General features: G+C 48.9%; 4 protein-coding genes across 5 annotated transcripts in view; 2 read left to right on the top strand and 2 right to left on the bottom strand.

Annotated features, from left to right (window-relative positions):
* The first annotated feature begins 678 nt into the window (after positions 1–678).
* On the top strand, positions 679–3400 carry LOC311435304 (uncharacterized protein). Of its 2 annotated transcripts, XM_084516120.1 has the most exons (3): positions 679–2520; positions 2700–2980; positions 3307–3391. In XM_084516120.1, exons 1-2 carry the CDS (start codon positions 2107–2109, stop codon positions 2934–2936), a joined length of 651 nt encoding a protein of 216 aa, XP_084372246.1. In that variant the 5' UTR covers positions 679–2106; the 3' UTR covers positions 2937–2980; positions 3307–3391. The 2 variants fall into 2 exon arrangements, with proteins under 2 accessions (XP_084372246.1, XP_084372245.1); XM_084516119.1 differs by having other exon boundaries at positions 2700–3400.
* A 2426-nt stretch (positions 3401–5826) lies between these two features.
* LOC311433706 (uncharacterized protein) lies at positions 5827–18911 on the bottom strand. The gene is made up of 3 exons (XM_084513148.1): positions 18551–18911; positions 10628–15672; positions 5827–7667 (listed from the first exon to the last, which is right to left on the bottom strand). Exon 3 carries the CDS (start codon positions 7254–7256, stop codon positions 6093–6095), a length of 1164 nt encoding a protein of 387 aa, XP_084369274.1. The 5' UTR covers positions 7257–7667; positions 10628–15672; positions 18551–18911; the 3' UTR covers positions 5827–6092.
* On the top strand, positions 7685–10187 carry LOC311433709 (uncharacterized protein). The gene is made up of 2 exons (XM_084513154.1): positions 7685–9334; positions 9514–10187. Exons 1-2 carry the CDS (start codon positions 8921–8923, stop codon positions 9748–9750), a joined length of 651 nt encoding a protein of 216 aa, XP_084369280.1. The 5' UTR covers positions 7685–8920; the 3' UTR covers positions 9751–10187.
* Positions 16234–19822, bottom strand: part of EGLN1 (egl-9 family hypoxia inducible factor 1) — a 33933-nt gene continuing 30344 nt past the window's right edge. Inside the window, exon 5 of the mRNA XM_084513147.1 lies at positions 16234–18974. Within this exon, the coding sequence (XP_084369273.1) occupies positions 18910–18974 (65 nt within the window). The 3' untranslated portion in view covers positions 16234–18909. The remainder of the gene's footprint in view (positions 18975–19822) is intronic.

The raw sequence follows: 19822 nt of genomic DNA, 5'->3' as shown, positions 1-19822 counted from the left end.
ATTCTCCGGTGGGCCATTAGATGGCACTCGTTACACTTGAGGACTCCTTATTTCTCCTTCCCAGCCTGTACAGAGGAAGAGCAGGAAGTGTGGAATTAGCACCTTCTTGTTCCACCTATACCGGCACTCCAGGCTGAAGGTGGGTCAGGGCCCCAGGCAGCACCACAGCTGAGGTAGAGGAGGGGGAAAGGCAGGGTGAGGAAGGGAAGGGAGGTCTGCAGCCTGCTGGAGCTGAGAAGCAAAGTGTACAGCTATGTGGCTTTCATCTGAGCATTCAACTTCTATGTGAGAGGGACTTGGAAGATGAAAGAGGAGCTCCTTTTCAGCAGCTCAGTGAATAATGCAAAAGGCATCCTTCTGTGCTGCATGTACACCATGCCTCTTGCTGTGATTTTTTTTTTTTTTTGGTCAGAATTTGGCATCAATCTAGCTCTACAAGAGAGGCGGAACTGAGCTGTAAGGAGCCAGAGAGGGTCACAAAATAAAAAAGCTTACCTCCTGCTCCTTGGCTAAGCTTGGGAGCCAAACGGGTGTGACAGGCTCAGGACAGGGTAGGGTGTTGTAGGTGTGTAAAAGCTTTTTTTTTTTTTTTTTTTTTTTTTTAAAAAAAAAAAAAAAAAGGAAGAAGGTCATGCCCTTAATCCCTCACTTCCCTTTTAGATTCTGCCAGCCCGTTTAAGACTAGATTAAGTTTCTAAGAAGGTGCAGCAGCTTGGCCTGAATATCTCGCCTTGTCTCTGTCCCAGCTATCCCCTATTGCTTGCATCATTTCATCCACATTTTTTTTTGTCTTAGACCTGTCATTTCAAAAACTGTGAGGCAATGAGTGTTTGTGCTGGAAAGATGTGCAGAAGAAAAGCATCTTGGGCTGCTGGTCAAAGCTCACCTGAACATAAACCAGCTGTGTGCCCAGGTGGCCAGGAAGGCCGATGGCATCCTGGCTTGTATCAGGAACGGTGTAGCCAGTGGGACCAGGGAGGTGATCGTCCCCCTGTGCTCTGCTCTGGTGAGGCCGCACCTCGAGTACTGTGTTCAGTTTTGGGCCCCTCACTACAAGAAGGACATCGAGGCCCTGGAGCGTGTCCAGAGAAGGGCTAAGTAGCTGGTGAAGGGCCTGGAGCACAAGTCCTGTGAGGAGCGGCAGAGGGAACTGGGGGTGTTTAGTCTGGAGAAGAAGAGGCTCAGGGCAGACCTCATTGCTCTCTGCAACTGCCTGAAAGGAAGGTGTGAGGAGCTGGGGGCCGGCCTCTTCTCACAGATAACTAGTGACAGGACTAGAGGGAATGGCCTCAGGTTGTGCCAGGGGAGGTTCAGGTTGAAGTGAGGAGACATTTCTGCTCAGAAAGAGCAGTCAGGCACTGGGACGGGTTGCCCAGGGAGGTGGTGGCGTCACGAACCCTCTGGGGGGTTTTAAGGAAAGGCTGGACGTGGTGCTTAGGGACACGGTTTAGTGGGTGACAGTGGTTTTATGGGGGTGGTTGGAACAGATCATCTTGGAGACGTTTTCCAACTTTAATGATTCTACAATTTTATTCAACCAACAGCCATTTTGGGGCTTTCTTCTTGATAGGGGCATCCGCTCTGCCCCCAAGAGGGTTTTGAGGAGAACCGTGCCACGGCTGCCCAGCCTGGATGTGGCTCGGCCCACGGCTCCCTCTCTCTGAGAAATCCAGGGCACAGTCCCAGACACGGGGGGCTCAGGCCCACCGCCCCGCTGGTCAGACAGACACCCCTCTGCAGACTGCAGTGGCAGCAGCAGGCTTCGAAGCCCAGCTGCCCGCATCCTCCCCAGCCTCACCATGGCCTTTGTTGCCTGCCCGTCTCCAGGCGACAGGCCCTGTGACCTCAGACAGGGCTGGGTATAAAAGCAGGCTGCGGCTGGGCACCGCTGCTAGTGCTGTTGGTCACTGCCGCTAGTGCTGCTGGTGATTGCCACTGGTGCTGTTGGTCACTGCCTCTAGTGCTGTTGGTCACTGCTACTAGTGCTGGTAGTCACTGCCACTAGTGCTGTTGGTCTCTGCTGCTAGCGCTGGTGGTCACTGCTGGAGCTCTGCTCAGCGTGACAGCCATCCCTGCGTTGCTTTGTGTTCATCAGGAGAGAGCAGCATGAAGTTCATCCTGGCTCTCCTCCTGGTCACGGCTCTGGCCGTGGCTGTGTTCCAGGCATGTGGCCTTGGCCTCTGCGGCCACCACTGCTGGGAAAGGGTCAGGGTCAGCCGGAGCCTAGGCGCCAAGCACCAGGTCTCCAACTGGCCCTGCAGCCTCGGCCTTTCCAGCTGCCCCAGCTGGATCCGGCTCAGGCTGAACTCCGTGGACCCTTCAGAGGGCCCAAAGCTACGTCCCGTCGGCACCGAGCGCCAGCCCTCCGACCTGCCCTACCCCCTGCTCCACTTCTGGGAACACCTTGTCCTGGGCGGGAGAGTCTGGCTGCTGTGCACTCACTGGGACACCATCTGCTTCCTTGGCGTGGGGCTGCTTGCCCACAGCCTCTGGAGAAGAGTAAAGAGACGCCTCAGACAGGTGAGTGCTGGAGATGCCGCGTGCAGGAAAGGGCCAGCCTGTGGCGAGCCCCCACGGCTGCCCGGAGCAGTCCTACGAGGCTGGAAGCTCCGGAGGAAGCCGAGCCCAGCAGGACAATTCGCCACCTCGTGAGCCCTCGTCCCTGCCCTTCACTGTGCCGCTTCTCTTGTTGCTTCCAGGGCACGGGCCGGCGGGCCTCAGCTTCCTTTTGGACAGACCGCCGGGGAAAGGACGCTCTGGATGATGGCGCCTTGCTCTGCCGGATGGAGGCCAACGCTGCCATCATGGTGAGGTGCCTGAAGCGCCTCTACCAGCTCCGCCTGCAACAGCTTGGGCTGCCACGTCGGAGGAAGAAGGCGCAAAACAAGCATGGGAGAAGAACAGCCCCCGTGCGTCCCCTCCACAAATTCATCTAGAGCGTGCATCCTGTGTACCGGTGACAGGAAAGGCAGCGCGGCAAGTGAGTGCTGCTGGCCATGGGTTTGGGGAGGCTGATGCTCCAGGAGAAGGGGGGAGAGGAGCTCGGGACCCGTGGCTGGGGGTTGCCCCATAGGAGGAGCCCATGACCCAGGGAAAGGGGCGCGTGGCCCGGCCACCACCCACGGCCCTGTAAGATGGCAGTGGCCAGGGAATGCCCATGACCTGCTGGGGTAGCCCTTGGGCTTAGGACCTTCAGGCCCGTGAGAGGGTAGGCATCGCACTGGGAAAAGAGGCAGGTGGAAGGAAGTGCCTGGCTAATAATTGTGGCACAGCATTTTCAGCCACCTGACGGTCAATTCTCTTCAGATTGACAGCGAGCCGGTGAGGCAGGACACACCTCAGCCCTCCGAAGGCTCTCGCTGCGCTGAAGGCATCTCCCCTGACAACTGGATGCCGACATCGCCCTGAACACCTCCTCCCTGCGTGGGCACCACCAACAATGCCAGCTGTCCCCTGCTGGGCTGCCCACGCCCAGCCAGAACAACAGCCAGCGGGGACTCGCCATTCATCTCATGAGGACCTCTGAGGAGAAGTCTCCTTTTCCATCCTCCCTGAGGTGCTGCTGGCATCCCAAAGGACGTGGCTCTGCTTTGTTGCTCCACAGAGGACAGCAGGAGCACGCGTGTGCAGCAGAGCTGGCTGGGAGACTCTGGAAAATTTCTGTTGGTAGCAGACCACTTCTCCCAGCTCAATAAAGATCATCCCTACACAACCTGTGTGCGTCCTTTTGGTACCAAGGGGCTTGGGGCAGCAGCCACATGGGAGGCAGTGGGGCAAGTGAGGGCTGCTGGGTGTGGGGTGCAGAGAACACACCTGCAGAGGAATGAGGGAGCTGGGCTGGGAGAGAAGAGCTGCGAGGTGCCGCCCAGGCGCCCATGCCCCAGGAGGAGAGACCACATCCTGGCAGGGTGCCCGTGTCCCACTGAGGTTTCCTGGGGGTGCCCATGGCCCTGGGAGGTGGCAGTGGCTGGTGAGTGCCCAGGACCCCGAGAGTCATGGCCCTGGGGACTAATTCCAGACTAACTCCACTCCTACTTCACAACACTGTACATTTGGAGGCTCTGCATAAGGACCTGGAAAGTTTGGATCAATGGCAGAGGCCAAGGGGTTGAGGTTCAACATGGCTAAGGGCCGGGTCCTCTGCTTTGGCCACAACAACCCCATGCAGTGCTACAGGCTTGGGACAGAGTGACTCGAAAGCTGAGCAGAGGAAAGGGATCGGGGAGGGTCGATGCTCATCTGAACATGAGCCGGCAGTGAGCCCAGGTAGCCAGAAAGACATCCAGCATGCCCGGCTTGTATCAGGAATGGTGTAGCCAGCAGGAGCATGGAGGTGATCGTCCCCCTGTGCTCTGCTCTGGTGAGGCCGCACCTCAAGTGCTGTGTTCAATTTTGGGCCCCTTGCTACAAGAAGGACATCGAGGCCCTGGAGCGTGTCCAGAGAAGGGCTACGAAGCTGGCAAAAGGCCTGGAGCACAAGGCCTGTGAGGAGCGGCAGAGGGAACTGGGGTTGTTTAGTCTGGAGAAGAAGAGGCTCAGGGGAGACCTCATTGCTCTCTGCAACTGCCTGAAAGGAAGGTGTGAGGAGCTGGGGGCCGGCCTCTGTTGTCGACGGAAGGAAGACAGGGACACTCAATATGAGTGATCAGCAAGCTTCATTTTATTGCCCGAATAGCCTAACTTTTATAGTGAACTTAACAGGGGCGGACAGTGTTTCACACAAGATTATTGGTCAAAAGCACTCAGACAAGCAACTACAAGAAAACAAGCCCACCTGCAAGAAAACAACGCCCTTGTGATTAGCAGTCACATAGACCTTGTCCTTGAAGCCAGCTACTGGTAACAATATTTTTCTGAATTCCTCAATTGGGCGATGTGGGAACACTGTCATGGGAACTTCTCATAGTTGCCCTGGTAGCTTGGTTTGCTCAGCTATAGCAAGCCATGGGATTCTTGCTGTTTCAAAAATCCCTCAACAATTCCCCCCCTTTTTTTTTTCTTTTTTGAGCAAACCACGCCCAATATAACATTTTTGCAAGTAACCCTTTAACCACATTTATCATAATACCACATGCAATGATGATTGACACCACAGCAAACAGAATCCTTAATCCCTCTTTGACTAATCCCAGTAACCATCTATGCATTGTTTCAAACAAATCAGTGAACCATTGATTGAAAGGATTGATACCATATTGAATCTTTCTCATGTGGTCTTTCAGGAAAGTAATGGATTTGTGAATTGACTCATTATGATCAAAAAGGTTTAAACAGTACATTCCCTTAAAGTCCTCACACCCATTCCTTTGAGCCAAAAACAAGTAGTCAATAGCAGCTTGATCCTGTAAAAGCACATGTTGCAGACTATTTTGATCTGGTAACATCTCCTCAAGTATATCTGTCGTGGCATAGGCTTGCTTCTCAGCCCAGCATACCAATTTTTCTAAGTTGTTACGTGTGGCTGCAGATGCCACTCCAGGCACTAAAATTGCCAATGCTGCTCTAGCTGCAACCCCACACAATTCAGCATTATCATTGCAATCCGGTGCGAGCAATGCCCATTTATGTCTGGTGATCTCACGCAACTGTAACAAGCTAGGAGCAAATACAATGAGTTTATCTAAGTAACATGGACATCTGATAGCATTTGCAGGGATACCTTGCCAGGCCCTATCCCCACAAATCAGAAAAATATCAGGAGGTAAGGCCAAAGCTGTACAATTGTTCCAAACACTGTAGTTGTTACCCCTTGTCTCCGTGCCATAAACCCCCAAACCCTGCTTAGCAGCGTCATTGTAATCACAGGTGTTATTTGTATTTCTATACCCGTATGGCCCTTTCCAGGTTCCTGTAACAGGATTCATCTGATATCCACGGCTACATTCACATTTGTAGCCACCCTTCAGGTTGATACAGATTTGACTACAGATACCAGGGTTTTGGCATTCATCGATATCTCCACAGTTTCTCTTGTCTACAAACTCAAACCCAGCTGGACAGTCACATTCATTTATGATGCATTCCTTCAGGGGCTCATCACCCCAGTCCTTGCAGTCTCTCTGCTGGTTACACACTTTATTGATATCTATGCATTATCCACTTCTGCTCTTGAATTTGCCAGGTCCAGAGCACTGAATAACATTGTTACAGTTTGCTTCATCAGTGCCGTCCAGACAGTCTCTCATACCACTGCACTGCCTACTCCTATGGACACAGTTCCCATCTTCACATCTGAACTGGTCTGGCCTGCAGGTCCAAGAAGGGCAGTTAATTTCATCACTTCCATCCTTGCAATCAGGATCTCTGTCACAGTCTTTTCCACCATCCCATTTCCAGGACACTGGGATACACTGGGTTGACTGAGGACCACAGCTGATTTCATTTACCCGGCATGTTCTCATATGACACAGCTCAGCACTCTCATCAGACCCATCTTCACAGTCCGGATCCCCATCACACTGCCATCTGTTTGGCACACACTGACCACTGTTGCACACAAAGTCAGATTCAGCACACGTCTTCTTCACACAAGCACTCTCATCACTGCCATCTGAGCAGTCTTCACATTTTGCTCTAGCACCGTCGGCAGCAGTGCACAGGCCGGTGAGGGCGAGCAGCAGGCAGAGTGCCCTGCAGCGTGGCAGCGCCCACCGCCGCCCTGCACCTGTGTCACTTATACTACTCCTATTACCCGTGCTGTTAGTGTCAGTGGCATCCTCCTGGTACCGTTTCTGTCTTTGTCGCCCCTTACTCTCCCCATTTTCTTTTTGCCACTGACCATTCACCACAAATGGATGAGACACATGATTACTAGTTAGGAAAGAGAGTGTAACGTCTGCTATACGGCTGCAGGCAGTGCCGGCTGCAACCTTAGAAGCTGTTTGTGAAAGAGCCTGCCGGTGGTCATTTGGCAGTGTAATCCGTGTCTCTGCACTCCTGCCCCGCAATAGAGCTAAGTCGTCATTAGTAATCCGTAGAATGTGGCAACCCCACGGAATGTTATCCAGAAACATAGTTATAACACTGATCTGGGGATGAATAGTCTTTTTTGCAGTGCAAGATAAACCTCTTATGAAGAGAATGCCAGAGAGAAGCAGCACAGCCGCCGCTGCCTCCATGGTTACGTCAGACAGGCTGCAGGGTCCTGATGTCCGTCCCTCTGCTCTGTGCCGACTCGCCACACGGTGAGGGTCGGCTGCCGTTGTCCACTGACGCCTCTGGTCTCCTGTAGCAACTCGATCTCGGATGTCCCGCATCGCACCGCGATTACTTCAATTTCCCGCGTTTTCCGCGGCTCCGTTTCCCGCGTCTCTCCGCAATACCTTTTTCCGCATCTCTCCGCGATTCCCTTTTCCGCGTCCCTCCGCGATTCCTTTTTCCGTGTCTCTCCACGATTCCTTTTTGCAGTCTATACACTACGTGCTCCACTTTTCTAAAAAGCACTTGAGCAGATCATACGCCGCTTGTCTCTCCATACCTTTGTTTATGTCAGCACTGTTGCAGCCTTTGCAAGACCTTGGCGATGCGTGGCTGGCGGGACCCTCTATAGGAGCTCCCGGGTGCGGGGATTCAGCGTTTTCATCCCTTTCACCTCCTGAGCTGTGTTGCAGGACCGGTTCCCATATTCCGTCGATCCGTGGCTCGCAGGTTCAACCCCAGCAGGATCCCTGTTTGGGCACCATTTGTTGTCGACGGAAGGAAGACAGGGACACTCAATATGAGTGATCAGCAAGCTTCATTTTATTGCCCGAATAGCCTAACTTTTATAGTGAACTTAACAGGGGTGGACAGTGTTTCACACAAGATTATTGGTCAAAAGCACTCAGACAAACAACTACAAGAAAACAAGCCCACCTGCAAGAAAACAACGCCCTTGTGATAAGCAGTCACATAGACCTTGTCCTTGAAGCCAGCTACTGGTAACAACATTTTTCTGAATTCCTCAATTGGGCGATGTGGGAACACTGTCATGGGAACTTCTCATAGTTGCCCTGGTAGCTTGGTTTGCTCAGCTATAGCAAGCCATGGGATTCTTGCTGTTTCAAAAATCCCTCAACAGGCCTCTTCTCACAGATAACTAGTGACAGGACTAGAGGGAATGGCCTCAGGTTGTGCCAGGGGAGGTTCAGGTTGAAGTGAGGAGACATTTCTTCTCAGAAAGAGCAGTCAGGCACTGGGACAGGTTGCCCAGGGAGGTGGTGGCGTCACGAACCCTCTGGGGGGTTTTAAGGAAAGGTTGAACGTGGTGCTTAGGGACATGATTTAGTGGGTGACAATGGTAGTAGGGGGGTGGTTGGAGCAGATCATCTTGGAGACGTTTTCCAACTTTAATGATTCTACAATTTTATTCAACCAACAGCCATTTTGGGGCTTTCTTCTTGATAGGGGCTTCCGCTCTGCCCCCAAGAGGGTTTTGAGGAGAACCGTGCCACGGCTGCCCAGCCTGGATGTGGCTCGGCCCACGGCTCCCTCTCACTGAGAAATCCAGGGCACAGTCCCAAACACAGGGGGCTCAGGCCCACCGCCCCGCTGGTCAGACAGACCCCCTCTGCAGACTGCAGTGGCAGCAGCAGGCTTCGAAGCCCAGCTGCCCGCATCCTCCCCAGCCTCACCATGGCCTTTGTTGCCTGCCCGTCTCCAGGCGACAGGCCCTGTGACCTCAGACAGGGCTGGGTATAAAAGCAGGCTGCGGCTGGGCACCGCTGCTAGTGCTGTTGGTCACTGCCGCTAGTGCTGCTGGTGATTGCCACTGGTGCTGTTGGTCACTGCCTCTAGTGCTGTTGGTCACTGCTACTAGTGCTGGTAGTCACTGCCACTAGTGCTGTTGGTCTCTGCTGCTAGCGCTGGTGGTCACTGCTGGAGCTCTGCTCAGCGTGACAGCCATCCCAGTGTCGATTTGTGTTCATCAGGAGAGAGCAGCATGAAGTTCATCCTGGCTCTCCTCCTGGTCACGGCTCTGGCCGTGGCTGTGTTCCAGGCATGTGGCCTTGGCCTCTGCGGCCACCACTGCTGGGAAAGGGTCAGGGTCAGCCGGAGCCTAGGCGCCAAGCACCAGGTCTCCAACTGGCCCTGCAGCCTCGGCCTTTCCAGCTGCCCCAGCTGGATCCGGCTCAGGCTGAACTCCGTGGACCCTTCAGAGGGCCCAAAGCTACGTCCCGTCGGCACCGAGCGCCAGCCCTCCGACCTGCCCTACCCCCTGCTCCACTTCTGGGAACACCTTGTCCTGGGCGGGAGAGTCTGGCTGCTGTGCACTCACTGGGACACCATCTGCTTCCTTGGCGTGGGGCTGCTTGCCCACAGCCTCTGGAGAAGAGTAAAGAGACGCCTCAGACAGGTGAGTGCTGGAGATGCCGCGTGCAGGAAAGGGCCAGCCTGTGGCGAGCCCCCACGGCTGCCCGGAGCAGTCCTACGAGGCTGGAAGCTCCGGAGGAAGCCGAGCCCAGCAGGACAATTCGCCACCTCGTGAGCCCTCGTCCCTGCCCTTCACTGTGCCGCTTCTCTTGTTGCTTCCAGGGCACGGGCCGGCGGGCCTCAGCTTCCTTTTGGACAGACCGCCGGGGAAAGGACGCTCTGGATGATGGCGCCTTGCTCTGCCGGATGGAGGCCAACGCTGCCATCATGGTGAGGTGCCTGAAGCGCCTCTACCAGCTCCGCCTGCAACAGCTTGGGCTGCCACGTCGGAGGAAGAAGGCGCAAAACAAGCATGGGAGAAGAACAGCCCCCGTGCGTCCCCTCCACAAATTCATCTAGAGCGTGCATCCTGTGTACCGGTGACAGGAAAGGCAGCGCGGCAAGTGAGTGCTGCTGGCCATGGGTTTGGGGAGGCTGATGCTCCAGGAGAAGGGGGGAGAGGAGCTCGGGACCCGTGGCTGGGGGTTGCCCCATAGGAGGAGCCCATGACCCAGGGAAAGGGGCGCGTGGCCCGGCCACCACCCACGGCCCTGTAAGATGGCAGTGGCCAGGGAATGCCCATGACCTGCTGGGGTAGCCCTTGGGCTTAGGACCTTCAGGCCCGTGAGAGGGTAGGCATCGCACTGGGAAAAGAGGCAGGTGGAAGGAAGTGCCTGGCTAATAATTGTGGCACAGCATTTTCAGCCACCTGACGGTCAATTCTCTTCAGATTGACAGCGAGCCGGTGAGGCAGGACACACCTCAGCCCTCCGAAGGCTCTCGCTGCGCTGAAGGCATCTCCCCTGACAACTGGATGCCGACATCGCCCTGAACACCTCCTCCCTGCGTGGGCACCACCAACAATGCCAGCTGTCCCCTGCTGGGCTGCCCACGCCCAGCCAGAACAACAGCCAGCGGGGACTCGCCATTCATCTCATGAGGACCTCTGAGGAGAAGTCTCCTTTTCCATCCTCCCTGAGGTGCCACTGGCATCCCAAAGGACGTGGCTCTGCTTTGTTGCTCCACAGAGGACAGCAGGAGCACGCGTGTGCAGCAGAGCTGGCTGGGAGACTCTGGAAAATTTCTGTTGGTAGCAGACCACTTCTCCCAGCTCAATAAAGATCATCCCTACACAACCTGTGTGCGTCCTTTTGGTACCAAGGGGCTTGGGGCAGCAGCCACATGGGAGGCAGTGGGGCAAGTGAGGGCTGCTGGGTGTGGGGTGTAGAGGACACACCTGCAGAGGAACATTCCTTGTATCAGGAAGGGTGTAGCCAGCAGGACCAGGGAGGTGATCATCCCTGTAGGGAGATGGTTGGACATTATGATCTTGTAGGGCTTTTCCAACCTTAATGATTCTGATTCAGAGTTTGCCCAGAGGTGTTGGAGTCTCCCTCCTTGAAGACAAACCCTGACTGAGCAGCTGGGTCAGGGTGACTGCTCAGGAGTAGGGATCTGTACCAGACCTTCTCCAGGAGCCACTTCCCACCTTCACAGTCCTGATATTCTGTCTTACAACCCCATGAGCACTTCGGGATGGATGGAAATCACAGCTGAATGCAGTTAAGATCCATCTTGCCCTCACAGTGGAACAGCCTAGCAGTGCTCACACCATCTCCAGCCATCGGCTTTTTTCCAGCTGCTGCTTTTGTTTTGCTGCTTTTTTTCTCTGACTGCAAGGTTCAGCACAGGCAGCTCTCCTCACCGCCCCCACCTTGTCTACATCCTGGAGGGACAAAACTCCAGCCTGTGCATCAGAGACCTCAGGAGGAGCCGGGCATGTGGCATGACACGCAGGAAAAAAAGGTGAAAGGAAGCTGTGCCCTGCCAAGCCTGGCAAAGGAGTGGGCAGCTGCATCACTGCTCCTCACTGCCTGGCTGGAAAGGCAAATTTTTAATTGTTGCTTCTTCAGTGAGCCGTGGAGGGGGAGCCAGGATTATCGGTGCTTCAGATGACGTGAATTAAAGCTTAGATGTAACCAACTTGGAATGTACCTAGAAGAGACTTAGGAGGCAGGAAAAGCATCTGATGGCAGGAAGTGGGAGGGACTTCAGGCACCGCAAATCCCCAAAAGACTTTTCAAGCTATCTGGCAGCACTTCCCCGGCAATTTCACAGAGTTAAGAGGACACCACCCAAGAGGTTTTACTGCTAACATTTGTGCAGGCACTTGCTTCTTGAAATGCAGTTTTGTCAAAGCAGACGCATGTCCCAAGTAGTAAGTAATGGCGTTGGAGCTTTTTGCAAGGCATTTTGGATGCCAGCATTCGCCAGAAACAACGAGGACACCTGAGGTTGGAGGAAGATGCCTAAAATGGCCTTAATCCAGACTTCCTCCTCATTCCTTTACATGCTCTAGAAATGTTGAATTTCCTCAGGGAATCAACAGAAGTCCCTCAGGACTCTGCTGTAGCTGAACTCTCCCCCACTAAAAGTAAGGCTTTGCACTGCTAGCAGTGCAGGCACTGAACCATTTGTAGGGTCATGGTCAGTCTGTGCCCACCCTGGAGCAGAAACCGAGAGAAATGGGCATTAACTTCTTCAGAAAGGGCAGAGGGAGCCGAAGTCTCTGCTGTTGGGCAAGCATCCCCAGCACTGGGTTGTTGTATGATGTGTCGATCCCAGCCCACGCTAGGACATGTGGGCACAGGCACTTGTTTCTGTGTTGAAGTGTTGCCATTTTCAGATTTGCAGCTAGATGCTCTGCTTGTGGATCCTGCACCAGTTTCCAGTCTCCTGGAGTCGGTCCCTACCCAAGCTTCATGTGAAATTGCTCCTGGGTGTCCAACAGCAGGGATGTGGGGCTCGAAGCGGCAGCCAGAGGCAATGCTCCTGGCTAGGACGTGTCACAGGCTCTTCTCTAGGCATTTTTGTGTTCTCCTCGCTCAAGGGCTTAGCTACCACTTGACCTCCTGGAATCGCCCAGCAACCTCAAATATTTCCCTCAGCCAAGTATTTTATGATTCAATCCACTGCCCACATGAGGGTAGAAGTGGAAACGCCTGCAGGTCAGCTGACAGTGCTTGGGACAACGCTTCGGGACTCAACGCCGCCTGGAAACCAGGGCTCTCCTTGGACAAAGACAAGGATCCAAAAGCGTGCAGGGCACCCCAGGCAAGTGCACGGGCAGAAATGGCACCGGGCACGCTGGGCAGGGCTGCTGTTCTCCATGCACTCTTGCCCAAGGCTGCTGGAACAAACTTTCAAGCCTCCTGTTAGTGCTGGAGGTGCGACCACTGCCTCCTCTGCTCCCTGCTCCTTCATCCCCAGCCGCAGTGGATGTAAGGCTGCGGGTGACATCAAGGTGAAGCAGCCTCACAAGGACCTAAAGAAGAGCTTGCAACAACAAAAGCCTCCCAGCCCAAACGCCCCCCCTGTGGCTGCTGCAAGCTCAAGCAGCAGCGCGGGCCCCCTCTTGCCGGTGGCAGCACTAGGGGGACCCCGCTGCTCGCTGTTGCTTCCCTCTAACTCGCTCCGAGGTTCCCGACGTGTTCCTGCATTCCTGCTACGTGCCCTACAGATAGCAGCTAATGCGGGCAGGTTTGCTGAGTCATAAGTGAAAATGATCACGCAAAAAAAAAAAAAAAAAAAAAAAAAAAAAAAAGAGGTTTTGTAGAAGCCTAATTTTTACTGTAAATACACTCCCTTGCAGATTATTTCATACAAAATTGTGGCTCTTAGCTACGTAAAGTTGCTTCCTACTCGTGCTATTTAAAATAAAGCTTTAAAAAGAAAAAAATATATATTCTCACAGTGCACACGAGGAAAAAAAAATAACGTAAGAAGTTTAGAAATTGTTACCTACGTCCCTTTAGAGTTCTACATAGAACAAAACTTAAGGTCCAAAGAGAGTTAAGCTACTACTACACTTCTTGCTTGTGCTTTAAAATGTGACTGTGCAGAACATGTGCCCATTATTATATTGCGGCTGGGGAAGGGGAAGTAAAGGGAAAATAAATATGCCCACGCTGGCAGCTGAAACTTTTTGTGTTTTGTTGTTGGCACACCATCTTCGCTGAAAGGAGCAGTGTCAGCTGGGTTCTCATCTCAGAAAACAGATCCAGTTATTACACGTGGCCCTGTGTCTCTTTACCAAATGTTAGTGGTTTCCAGAACCACATTTTCCTTGGAGAAATGGTTACTCCTTGATGTCCGAAGATGCTGCCAAGTGCTCAAATAAAAACAGTTCTGAAATACCTTTCAGCTCCAGGAACTCAAGGCACTGCAGTCACCAACAGTTGAGATTGTATTTGTCAGGTTTGGGGCTGGTTGTGTTTAGTTTGTTCTAAAACTAGTGTTTTTTGTTTGTTTGTTTTTTAATGAAAAACCTTCTCTAGATTGCAGCAGCAATTAATCAGGGTCCAAAATTCTAGTTTTCTTACATTTTTAGCCTTATGTTTCACCATGTCATCTACATCTACTACAATGTAATCCTTATTACTTTTAAAACTTCATTATTTTTAAAGCTTGCTTACATGTACTAATGCAAGCAAGGTATATTTATAACACACAAGATTTATGCTAGTTTTGAGGGTTTTTTTTCTTTAATTTTTTCTCACCTCATTTCATCTCACATTCTGAGATGAAATTTTGTTTCCTGTGTCCAACCAAATTTGAAGACAAAAATGGGTTTCCAGTTTGGGCTCTGCCCCAGAGCAGCCCACCCGTGTATTTTACAACCCTCAGCACCCACGTGAGAGCTGTGCCCTGCAAACCTTCAGCCACACAAAGATGCTGGCTTATAAGCTAAACTACCTGGTCACCTTTTCCAGCATTTATTGCCATATTGTTCACAAGATAGTTATATTAATCCTTCCTGAAAAATGCACAAACTGTTACCAGTCCAAATATAACATTTGTGCTTGGTTATGTTCCATATTCCTCTCACCCACTCCACGTGCCTCTTATTTTGGGCTCAGGCATCAGTCTCTTCCTGTCCTACTTTACTATTTCTATTAAACTCTTCCTTCCTCCCTGTCATGCTAAGTAAGGACTTCAGTTTATCCCCAGTGGGTTGGTGATTTGTATCTCATGTGCTCCTTCCACTTTTTTACTTCCACTTCCAAGGGAGGCGGGGGAGCTATGGGCTTTTTTTTTCCTTTCTTGTCTTTTTTTGGGAAATGAATAAATGTGCTTACATTCAGTCATCTTCAAAGCTACAGGGAAAAGCTCGATGGAACGGAGTAAGTGGTTGCAAAAGTCAACAGAGCAAATTCTCTGGAACGGGTTTTGTCTGGTAGGGCAGAGGACCTCGAACCCCATTCTCTCAGCTGCTGTCTGCTCCCACCTGGCAGGTCTGATTGAGCAGGCACCTCGCAGAGCTCCTGCAGCGGTGTAATGGCACAAACAGGCTTCAGTGCATTTGCAGCAATCATTCGCATTGAAGTTTTACTTCACATTCACGAAAAAAAGGCTAAATTGTTATTTCATATGAAAGCCGATTGTCAGAGCCCCAAAGTTTCTGCAGATTCGTACCCACCTCCCAAAAATGCAGATGAGATCCAAATCCAAGCAAGTCCCATGAATGTCTTCAAAGTCTTTGCTGCTGAGTACTCATAAATTCCCACTACGCGTTTGCAAGTCCATGCAGCTATCTGCATGCCTACAGGCAAAGTACATGTGCTAGACTTCCGGATTTTTCAGATTTTGAGTTTGCTTTTGTCATTTAGCAATCTCCCCTCTTCTTCAAAGGATTCAGCAGGCACAAAAGTGGTACTTTCCAGGCTGATTATACTTATCAGCATGACTTAGAGATGTGGTCTTTCCACTCCTGACCTTAAGAGTGGCCAGCACAGCCAGATGTTTTACATACGATACTTGCCTCCCGTGCTCGGGCTGTCAGCTAGCTTCCTGTCAGATTCGCAAGTGGCTTTCTTTAGAGCAACAGCCAAAAGACTGACTTCATCGTTCCCTGGTGCGGCGTTGGACTTTGCAATGCAAACTGATCCCCCTGCACGCTGTGCGCAACAATGTGGTAATTAAAAATCGCATCTGCACGGGATGGTTGTGAGTGCTATTAGACTCGTAACTTGTTCAACGTAAGAGAAAGATGGGGAAGAGAGTATTTCAAGAGAACCTAAGCTATGTCTCTGAAGCATGGAAAAGCCTCAATCCACGCTGGACCAGATGAGTGAGTGCTGCTGCACACAGGCATGAGCCTAGCACACTGACAAAAACCACCACCTTAGAGCAGAGCTGAGCCCAGCAGGTATCGATTGGCGTCCCAAAAGGTGCACTACGGCTGGCAGATTCACCCAGAGATCCAGGCAGCTCTTCCTGGGCCTGCAAAGACAAACAAGGGCACATAGGAGTGCTTTATAGGAGCTGGAGCAATGGCACTCCACTCAGATGCTTCCTTGATTATCTGACAGCCCTTTGAGACTCAATGGAAAACCACAGGGAAATGGTGTGGCATCCTGTATGGGCTGTCTTCTGCACACTACTGCTCTCCGGCCATCCTCAGAGGGCTCACTATTCACTAGGAGCCATTTAAAATTGAAGAGCTCCCATTAAACCTTACTAAAGCCTATCTGAAGGGGACTTTTAATTTGTACCTCTTGCACACATCAGAAAGTGGTGAAAACCAAGAACTGCCTCTCTGTAGGTCATTACTCCAGCTGGTCAAAACCTGATGCTGTTTTTGATGGAGAAAGTCCATCACATGAAAAATGATCGCCACACCCACATAATTAGGACAGTTCAAAAAGAAACAGACCCTCCTCTAGAGTAAAACCAGCTCTGATGTAAAGCACAAAAATCCACCTGCCCCCTTTCTCAGGGGCAGTTATAAATTAGTTACTACGGAGCAGTTTTTAAAAGTCACATAGATCACAAATAACCACATTGTTTTCAAGAACCTTTATACATCATCTTTTTTTTAATTAGATTAGCTTTACAAGCAACTTGAGAGCTCTTTCATAATGAACACTGCTTTTCAAATTACACAACTTTATAGGCAACCTGTAAATGAATCCTGAATTTCTTTGCCTGCTATAGATAAAGGTCTCATATTTTACAGCTGGCTAATATCATGAATAAAAATAGCATTATGAAGCTTTATCTTTAACCAGGACTAGACACATACAGATCATAAGACAGTTTAAAAAATATTTTTAAAACAAGGACCTGCTTGGTGATGCTCAAGACTGAATATTCAACCGACATGAAATGAACAGTTCCTAAAGGACATTGAAGAAATGGCTGACCTGATTTGTTGACCCTATTGCAATGACTTACATGGAGTGAAAAGTTAAGCACTTTTTAAACCTGTCTGGCAAGCACAAACCTACAGTGTGATTAGAATTTGATACGTTGTGTAACTGCAAAAGTTTGAATTACAGAGGGACTGAAAAGAGTTTAAAGGCTTATGCTGTACATTTCTAAATCAAAACCAACCAAACCTCCATTGAAGTAGTATCAAAGAAGATGAAGTAGAAGAGGTGGCTTTTTTGCTTGTCTCATTGATAGCCTAAATGCACGGCAGACAAGACAGTAACGAAGATTTGCACTCCTTGGCCAGGTTGGCAGAGGCACTTACAGTAAAGGAATCCTGTATTTTTTTTTTTATTTTTTTCTTTTTTTTTTTCTCTCTCTGGGAAGAAATGAGGAAAGAGGAAGAGTACTGTAAAGGGCAAGAACTTATTAAAGAAAAGGAAAAGCAAAATCAAAACAAAACTGGGATTTCTGTTGGTTCTCCTAAATGATATACCATTACTGAATTTTTCCCCTTTCTGTCAGTTTGTTATTAAACAATTAGCTTTTTCATGTTTTACATGAACAATAGTAATCTTTTTAATAAAAAATTACTGAGCTTTCCATAGAAAAGGTCTCTAATTGAATACAAACTATACAGATGCTAAAATTGTCACAAGTTGTAATATATACAGAAATATTTCTGTACACTCACATTGTTTTGGCTAAGTAAGGAAATAAGGGACAGATAGAAAACTGCAGTGGGTAAGTTGATGAACCCCCAAACTCCTGTAAATATGAATGCTGTCTTTTATAGGTTTGCTTTTGTTTTCTGAAGCTTTTAAAGCTCAGGAAAAAGAAGAAAAAAAAACAGTGTCCAAAACATCTATTTCTTAAAATTAAGAGTATCAAAGTTTCTCACGTCATTTTTATTCTGTGATGTCCCCTTCTCCTTCAAAAGAATGAAAACAATGTAAAAGAAAGTAAAGGTTTTCTTACTAAATATATATCTCAGTATTGATCAAAGGCCAGCGCCTTTTAGGGGAAATCCTTCAGCACAGTGAAAATCTAAAGGTGTATTGCACAAGGAGCCTACAGTGATGCACTTCAGCTTCAGTGTGCCAACCATTTCCTTGATACTATATAATAGATCAAGGTGTCAACTTAAAGACTGCACGGGACACCAACATTTGGAAAGGAAATTTTTTAAAAAGCAAATTTTAGATATTCTATTAACTTATATACAAAGGAAAAGGGGATGGCAAGCATTCTTTAGAAAGGGGAGAAAGCTCAAAGTTTTCTGTCAAGTACATAAGGAGGTTCTGGGTACCTCTAATAGCCTAGGAAAGCCCTTGTATGTTCTTGTAACTTGATGGTATTTACCAGGTCCCCAAAGCCAATGACAGCAACCGATAGTGTCAAGTTCACTTAGTGCCAGTCACTTAAAAACAAAACAAAACCCAAAAACCCCAACCCAACAACAACAAAACAAAACCAAAAAAAACAGAGACTGAAACTTCCCCTCTGTGGAATCAACATACAAAACCACAAACTGAATGTTACTAATAGCAAGATACTGATTTGCTTCTGTTAATAATGTTCAAGAGGACATAGTCAAAAAACAATACAGCAGCAATTTTTAAAAGTTAAGATTAGTGTGAGATATGATATAAAACAATCAGGTTTTTAGCTGGTAATTAAAGTGCTCCTTTTCTGACTTAAGGTGTAAAGAAAATTAAAGTGATTATCAGTTACTGGCAACCCTTATATTAAATTAGGTCTTTCATGGCAGAGGAGAACAGTATGAACAGTTTTACAAAAATAGATTCATGTTATTTTGGAGAATACTGTAATTTTTTTTTCTTTTTTTCCCTGTTTTTCTTTTTTTTTCTTTTTTTTTTTCTTTAAGACTCAATTTTGATAAACTGTACCTGGTCATACAAAAATTACCCAAAATTCAAACTTTTACCATATAAAAAAAGGGAGAGATGAATTGGATTCAGCTGGATGACAGGTCTGGCAAAATATAAGGATGAACAAATTCTATGTAGGGCACTTGTTTATGTCCAGATGCATATGCTGTTTCATACTGATTGCTTATCTTCTTCACATAAGCAGTCACAGGCCTGGAGTCACAATCACATAGTACAATGCTTCAGCAGTCAAAAAATCTTCTATTTGATGCAACATTGAAACACTGTTTGCTTCTTTATTAAAATGTTGGTTTGTTGTTGATTTTCCTTTATCTTGTTATTCACATTCAAAAGTTAATAGATAGCATCAAGATATATCAGGGAGAATAGCAAGGGGAGTTGCTAAATCAAAGGCTTATAAAACGTCTTTCCCAACCGAGTCAGAAGGTTTATTAAGTTCAACCCTCACACCTTTTTCACCTGCAGAAACATGAAAAAGAAATCAGCATTATTTTTCAGCATTTATCAAAGTACAGTCTACAGAATTGCTACACCACTTTCCAGATTAGTTCTACAAAATTATCTTCAAGGTTTATCTAGCACACATGATCTATCCAGATACAAATTTTTGTACATATGCTCTGTATGCTCATTGGCCTGTGATTACTCATCACCTCTGAAAATAGGCATTTATTTGGTTGCTCAAATAGAAAGCTGGATACGTCACATCTTATGTGCAGTTAGGAATTCACTATCTCAACCATTACAAAGGTGAACTTTAAGAACAGCCATGTGAGAATCTGAGGATTTGGTCGATTATTCTGGATCACCACATCCAGAGTTTCTGGGTATTTATCCTTTTAAAGAAACTCTGAGGGATTTTTAAATGGCAAAGTAGCATTTGACTTGCTGCTAAAGAAAAAATACACCTCTTCTGTCCATTTTTTCCTTAATAACTTCAGGTACACACAAAAAGTTCAGCTATCAAAACATTAACAGACAATGTTCCATATCCATGAAAGATTCATATGTACTATGCATGGCCTTGGTAAGACTGACACTAAGCCAGAAAATGAATAGCTTTCAATTTTTTATTTTATAACTTTATCCTTTCCTATCAGTAGAAAATAAAAAGATTCTTGTACAACTCTTGCTACGGACACAGAGTAAAGAACACAATTTTAATTGCCAATGATACTGGAACCACAAAAATATGATAACAGGTATCAGTTACAGAGCAAACCAGTACCAAAACTTCTATTTCTTCCTTCCTTCCTGAAGTGCCTGCAGTGCAGGGGGACACTAGAGAGGGAGGGGAGCAGCAGATA

Source organism: Aythya ferina, assembly GCF_964211825.1.
Source record: "Aythya ferina genome assembly, chromosome: 3".
NCBI classification, from domain to species: domain Eukaryota; kingdom Metazoa; phylum Chordata; class Aves; order Anseriformes; family Anatidae; genus Aythya; species Aythya ferina.
The sequence above is the reverse complement of the archived record's forward strand: the minus strand, read 5'-3'. Positions and strand labels throughout refer to the sequence as shown.